Here is a 6720-nt window from a genome sequence, read left to right as displayed (position 1 = left end):
GTTAGTATCTTCAAGGCAGGCAAGGCAACGACCAACTACCGTCAAAGCAGCAACGTTGAACTGGCAATGAGTCTGTGGGAAGCCAGGGTACATGAACTGTGCAGGTAACGATAGATGGGTAACAGGTGCGTCTGGTTGGGAGGTGAACTGGAAGATGTGAACTGGAGTATTGAGGTATGTGACCTGGAACATAGACCGGACAGACACACAAAACTAGGACTGGACAGACAGAACATAACACCAGTGCTGTCTTCGGGCCCTACTTGGTGGGAGGGTGCCACTGGACCCTCTTTGTAGGTTGCTGTTAGGTTATGCAGAGACTATTATGCGCTAAATAGCATCACTAGTCATCTTTATTGTTGATGTCTTGTCATTCTCATTTGTGTTGTTTGAGCTGTCACTGCTTCACATTTTAAAATAATTTCAGTCATTTTCAACACATTTCAAGATTAGTTGAAATTCTCTTTCAAACCTTTCTCATACGTTTTCCAATCTTTTGTATAGCATTGCAACTTGAAAGAGGGTACTATTAGATATATGGACTCCTTTGGGGAGCAACCAAAGCTTTGCTCCAAAATCATCGAAAATTGGAGGTACAAGGTTTTTGTATTGCTCTATAAAATGAGATAATGCAAATTCAGCAGAGATCTCCTTCACAATTATTTTCTCTAACCTTTCAGCTTATTTGCTGTTTGCAGAGGCTGCCAAGGGCCATGGAAGTTAATGATCAGGGGCCTCATTTATAAAGCTTGCGTACGCCCAGAAGAGGGCGCACGCCAATTTCTAAGCAAATATTGGCATTTATAAAAACCAAACTTGACGGGAAGAGTGCGGTCCTCCACGCAAGCTCTGACCCATGCGTACGCACAGAAAGTGGAGAAAGGAAAAACGGCGACGCCGTTGGCAGAAGAATGAAACGCGGAAACATTTTGAAACTGAGACCAATGTGTAAAATAAATCAAATTATTGCCTCTGATTAGGCCTAATCATATTAAGAATTCTCAAAAGCCATTCTTACAATTAATACACAAACACCTGTTTCATAGATTCTCTATGCAGTGCGGGGGGAAAATAAAGAAAACTAGTAGTCTATCATAAATTCATATAAATATATATTTGCAAACCAACACCATTTGTTGTTTCCATAATTTACGAATTAGATGAACTCCCACACCTGTAGCACGTTAGGTTCAATCAAATGGATGGGTATAAAAAGGCATGCCAGCACAATGCGTAATGACGCAAAATGGCTGAATTGGCTTTTTTTGAAGACGTTGCTCGACAGAGAATAAGGAGGGAGAGAATTTTTAGAGAGCACACAGATTTGCTGGCCAATGGGGACGAGTGGCTGATAAGCAGATTCAGACTGTCGCGCGCTGTCCTGCTCGAGCTGTGCGCGGTGTTGGGCCCAGCTTTGGCGAGGAACACCCGGCGCAATAACGCCGTGCCAGTCCCACTTCAAGTTCTGACCACACTGGGTTTTCTGGCAACCGGCACTTTTCAGAGGGAGTTGGCTGACAGGTCGGGGATATCTCAGCCAACCCTCAGCCGTGTTATGCCAGACGTGTTAGGAGGAATTGTAAGTTTGACACATCTTTACATCAAGTTTCCTTACACGGTGGTTGAACAGGCAAACAAAAAAGCGCAATTTGCAGCAATGTCCGGTTTCCCAAATGTAATCGGTGCCATTGACTGCACTCATGTTGCTATAAGGGCGCCGAGTATGAATGAAAATGCTTTCGTTAATCGAAAGCATTTTCATTCAATAAATGTCCAAGTCATTTGTGATGCGGACATGTTACTCGTAAATGTTGTAGCTCGGTGGCCTGGGTCAACCCATGACTCATTCATTCTGAGACAAAGCAGTGTTGGTCGGAGACTTGAGGCTGGGGCTGTGCGTGATGGCTGGATTCTGGGTAAGTTTGATTGATGTGAACATCTTAAAAGGCATTTTCTCTGTACTTCAGTATCTAATTATTTCACTATCCTTGCAGGGGACAGTGGGTATCCACTGAAGCAGTGGCTGCTCACGCCTTTCGCCAACCCCCAGAGCGCGGAGGAAAGGCAGTATAACATCAGCCATACCCAGACACGGTCTGTGGTGGAGCGCACCATAGGCCTGTTTAAAGGCAGATGGCGGTGCCTAGACCGCACTGGAGGGATGCTTTTATATAGACCGGAGAAGGTGTGCCAGATGATACGTGCATGTGCTGTGCTACATAATATGGCACAACTGCAAAATGTGCCTCTACCCCCTGGAGCGGAAGCTGCATGTGTTCGACCCGACCCCGACCCCCAGCCCCAGGCATTTCAGCCAAACGGTGCGGCTGTGCGCCAGCGTTTGGCTGTGATGCGGCGGTTGTGAAAACACCAAACAAGGTATGGAAATACAATTGTTTATTAACATATTATTTCATTTTTTTGCTCATTTCGGACAACACTGTCTTGATGGCCTTTAACTCTCCTGCCACTTCCCTGATGCACTGAATAGTTTCCCTCTGCATGGCAAGGACTGCGTCGGTGAGGACACGCCCGCTGCTGGATGGAGATGGAGACGGAGACGGAGACGGAGAGGCACGTGGAGGTTCAGCTGCACCACCCTCTCCACTGGAACATGCAGCAACTAAAAAAAAAAGGGATTTGTGTAAATAAAGTGTTTTGTACATACACGAGTGACTTGAATGCATTTATTTTACTCATTCCATAAAAGCAATTGCAAATAAGCCTACATACCCATTTCATCTGCTGGCACGTCGGTGTCCCCCTCCGCCTCTGTCACCACTCCACTCAAGAGGGACTCGCCGATGATGCCTGCCAGCCTCTCATCAAGAGGGGTCAGTTCCGGCGTCCCCTTTCCCCCGCCCGTGGCAGACACGCTCTGGCGATGGTGCGCCAGGCGCTTTTTGGCCTCGACTTTAATGTCTGACCATTTTTTTTTCAGTTCGGCCACAGTCCGATCTTCTGATGCAGTGGCATTCACTGCCTCAGCAAGAGTTTGCCACTCCAAAGTTTTTTTGGCATTAGTGACTCCCATACTGTGCCCTCCAAACAAAATCTTTTTTCTTTTCTCCACCTCCCCAACCAAAACTTCGATCTCGCAGTCTAAGAAATTTCTTTTTTTTGTTTTTTTTCCTGCGCTTGCCATGTTTCTTTCTCTGCTGGCCCAGAATTAATATTAATTAGGGGCGTTTCATTGACTATTTATAGGCAATATGGGCGTGCCACACAGCCGCCAAAGCTGCGCCAGATTTAGAGTTGATTGTGATTTATAAAGGGAAACAGGCGTAGGACGTGAGTGCGCACTGTTTTATAAATCCGAATATTTTTGTTCGCACGTACATCCTACATTTCTTCCGTACGCCAGCTTCCACGTGAATCCCACGCAAAGCTTTATAAATGAGACCCCAGGGACCATGACTTGGTCCCTGAAACGACTCGGTGTCATGTGGAGTGTTCTCAATAAGGGTACATTTTGGTCACTTTCTGCATCATGTTTCTGTTCTCTTGAAAATATTGAAATTTTTAGTTTTCACTTTAGGTAGATCTATTTTAAATGAAAGTTGCATATCAAATATTAATTAATCTTGGACACAGTGCTACCTTCAGCACATGATACAGGAGTCATGATCGTATCATTATTAAATGACAACCATAATCTTCTCTTGTAATATAGTCCCTTTCCCAAATTGACTTTCTTGTCACAATTTGTTGCCCTGTTGTATAAGGTTCACAGTTATTATAAGTGATGTTATTTCATTAAAATAGAATTTCTGTTGCTCTTTTAGTTTGCAGAAATGATCCTCCAGGGACAACAAGGGTACCTCCAATGCCTCCCCATCTCTCAAGAGCGGGTGAGACTTGGGACATTTTTGTTTAAATCCCTTGGTAAGTAGTAGACATTTGTATCGTATGGGTGCTCTTTATTGAGCTCCGCTGGCTACCTGTAGCTGCCTGCATTAAGTTCAAGTCACTGATAAATTGGAGTGGTAGCTTTAACTTGTAAATTTGGAGGATGTAATACTTTGGACGACATTGTTACTACATCATTTCAAGCAGAAAATACGACATTAAGTTTATGTTCCAAATCACATGCTTTTTATTCATGATTTTCCTCGGAAGGATGAGGTGAATACACTGTCTTGGTTTTACGCACATTAAAATAAGCATGCAGAATGAATATAATTATTTTCATGAGTATTATTAGTTTTTTGCAACATGATAATAACATTAAAATGACATTATCATAATGTTTAAATTTATTTTAGATACAAAGACTCTAGGAGGAACAAAGGCAAGGCTTAATGATTTAAATATATTTACTTTGTATACTTAACTCAACATCTGTTTCTCTTTTCTTGGGCAAAATCGCCAAATCTAAAAATACAGGTAAGAACATCCACAGACTGGGACCAATTTTAGGTGTCTTGAGATTCTAGGCAAGTCTGTTTGGTTAGTAGGGCTGATGTATGTAGACAAGCTACAACCACACCAGTAAATTTGTTCTAATGTTGTTCCAAGACTGGTTCCGCTCTTGATTACCTTTCCTCTACCACCAACAGCACGCACAGGTAAAAAGTATACAGAGAACACACACGCACTTACGCAACACGTGAGCACATGCGCACACACACACACACCTTTCCTCTGCCACCAACATCACTTTACATTACATTTAGTCATTTAGCAGACGCTATTATCCAGAGCGACTTACAGTAAGTATAGGGACATTCCCCCCGAGGCAAGTAGGGTGAAGTGCCTTGCCCAAGGACACAACGTCATGTGGCACGGCGGGGAATCGATCCGGCCGAACCTTCTGATTACTAGCCCGACTCCCTCACCGCTCAGCCATCTGACTCCCTGACACTTTGCTGTTAGGAAGGTACAGAAATCTTTCTTTTGCAACTGTTTGTTCCCTGAATGCTGATCTCTTATTAGTCTTAAATACAGTAGATAGTGGGACAGGACAGGAATCTGCACAGGACTCTGGAGAGCCCGCAGAGGGTGAACAAGGTAGGAAGATAATGTATTTATGGTCAGCATAGTTTTGGGCATGAAATGAGGTCACATTAAAATAAGAACAATATTTCTTCACTTCTACAGTATTATTCGAAGTGGAGAGTGTTCTCAGAATACCTGACGGGACCAAGGCCAAAATTAAGTAAGTAAGTAAGACTTTATTTATATAGCACTTTTCATACAAGAATTGCAGCTCAAAGTGCTTTACATAAAATCAGCAAAAACAATGATACAAGTGTTGATCTAACTAGCCGCACTCTATCTGCAGTCTCTCGAATCCGTCTTAGATCCGAGCTGCCACTTGCACTTACACAAACATGACAAGGGGGTAGACAGGACAGGAAGAAATGTTCAGCATAACATGAGGAGAGAGAGGAGAAAAAAAGGCAACCCCCAGACTATGCTCCTAGAGGAGTACAGTGTGGGAACAGGCAAAAAACACCTCAGCATTAAGCACATCAATTGTACAACATTACAGAACCACATGACTTGCAACGGGGAGGGGGGGGGGGGGAGGGGTATGGACAAGCAGCATCTGGACCTGCAGCCATACTAGGCGCTGGTCACAGACCCGCCAGCCACACCGGGGGAACAAGCAGGCGAAGGCGTTGGATGGGGGAAGGGGTGTGTATGAGTGTGCCTGGGTTGGCGCCTTCACCTAGGCCACAATCAGTCAGATTCTCAGTTCGCAGATAGTATTGCCATGGAGATATCCTTGGTCATGACCCAAGACAGAGACGCAATCCACAAGTGAAAGTTAGTGTATGAGTAGCCCTGGGTTGTCACCATCGCCTAGGCCACAATTAGACACTTCTCAGTTCGCAGATTGTATTGCCATTAATCAGGGCCCAGACAGAGACAACAATCCTCAGGTGTCTGTTGGAAGGGGGGTAGGGAATGCAAGAGAAGTCTCGCTGCAGCGCTCTTCAGGGGAGTTGTTGTTCCAGCAACAGCCTTGGCCAAGGCCTGTGCTGGTTAGGGTGCCGAAAGCAGATAAGATTGGGGTTGTTTGGTCGAGTAGCCGCATTCCAATTCCAAGCCAGCTGCTAACCTCCCGTCAGGACAGTCAGGTTCCCCCGAACCCAAGATGGTGTCAATTGCATTAAGAGACCAGCTGATCAAATCTATGATTTTTAGTTCAGAGAGCGGTGCGGAGAGAGTCTCTCAGTATAAGACACAAGACACAGGACTAGACAATACGATAGAAGCCAAGCAGGGAAGGTCAGGGGAGGGGAGGGAGAAAATGCGACCGCCTTCGTCGAGAGCCAAAGAAAAGGTACCTTTGTATGTCATTACCATCAATATTTCCCACATCTACATAATTAGTCCTAAGGAATTAATATTTCCAAACAATAACTGTGCATAGGTGTACACATTGTCCTATTATATCAGACTGGGTACACCCCACCCCCCCACCCCCAGCGCGCTATTTGAGTTTGCTCTGCGAGCAGGGCTGGAATGGAAGTTCAATTATTTGCCTCAGATAGGTCCAATCACAGAACAGGATGCGGGTAGCATCGATCTGATTGGCTGTACGTTTGTCCAGTAACGTACAGAGGCATTTGATCGGTATTCGTTAATTCCGCCTCAAATACAAGGAAATGAACCCCAGTTCCCGACACCGAACCCAAGCCCCCACCCCTCGCCCCTCGGCTTGAAGCAACGGTGGATTCCCCGGTGGATGTAGGTGGTATTGCATTTTCG

The 6720-nt window shown here is 45.0% G+C and overlaps 2 protein-coding genes across 3 annotated transcripts; one reads left to right on the top strand and one right to left on the bottom strand.

The window, feature by feature from the left end:
* Positions 1-588: 588 nt before the first annotated feature.
* LOC124466290 (putative nuclease HARBI1) lies at positions 589-3169 on the top strand. 2 transcript variants are annotated; one of them, XM_047018078.1, is made up of 3 exons: positions 589-1916; positions 1995-2379; positions 2511-3169. In XM_047018078.1, the coding sequence occupies exons 1-2, from the start codon at positions 1247-1249 to the stop codon at positions 2363-2365; spliced, it is 1041 nt and encodes a 346-aa protein (XP_046874034.1). In that variant the 5' UTR covers positions 589-1246; the 3' UTR covers positions 2366-2379; positions 2511-3169. The 2 variants fall into 2 exon arrangements, with proteins under 2 accessions (XP_046874034.1, XP_046874033.1); XM_047018077.1 differs by having other exon boundaries at positions 592-1916; positions 2492-3169.
* LOC124466286 (nuclear apoptosis-inducing factor 1-like) lies at positions 2409-3145 on the bottom strand. Its single transcript, XM_047018073.1, has 2 exons — positions 2734-3145; positions 2409-2623 (listed from the first exon to the last, which is right to left on the bottom strand). Exons 1-2 carry the CDS (start codon positions 3143-3145, stop codon positions 2409-2411), a joined length of 627 nt encoding a protein of 208 aa, XP_046874029.1.
* Positions 3170-6720: the final 3551 nt, after the last annotated feature.

The sequence above is a fragment of the Hypomesus transpacificus genome, unplaced genomic scaffold, assembly GCF_021917145.1.
Source record: "Hypomesus transpacificus isolate Combined female unplaced genomic scaffold, fHypTra1 scaffold_89, whole genome shotgun sequence".
Classification (NCBI taxonomy): Eukaryota; Metazoa; Chordata; class Actinopteri; order Osmeriformes; family Osmeridae; genus Hypomesus; species Hypomesus transpacificus.
This window is presented reverse-complemented; position numbering and strand designations above follow the sequence as displayed.

Bases quoted from the DNA above. Each gene is read 5' to 3' on its own strand.
- LOC124466286 (XM_047018073.1), bottom strand. From the start codon at position 3,145: ATGGCAAGCGCAGGAAAAAAAACAAAAAAAAGAAATTTCTTAGACTGC. The intron at 2,624-2,733 runs GTATGTAGGCTT...TTTTTTTTTTAG, and splicing joins CGTGCCAGCAGATGAAATGG to TTGCTGCATGTTCCAGTGGA.
- LOC124466290 (XM_047018078.1), top strand. From the start codon at position 1,247: ATGGCTGAATTGGCTTTTTTTGAAGACGTTGCTCGACAGAGAATAAGG. The intron at 1,917-1,994 runs GTAAGTTTGATT...CTATCCTTGCAG, and splicing joins GCGTGATGGCTGGATTCTGG to GGGACAGTGGGTATCCACTG.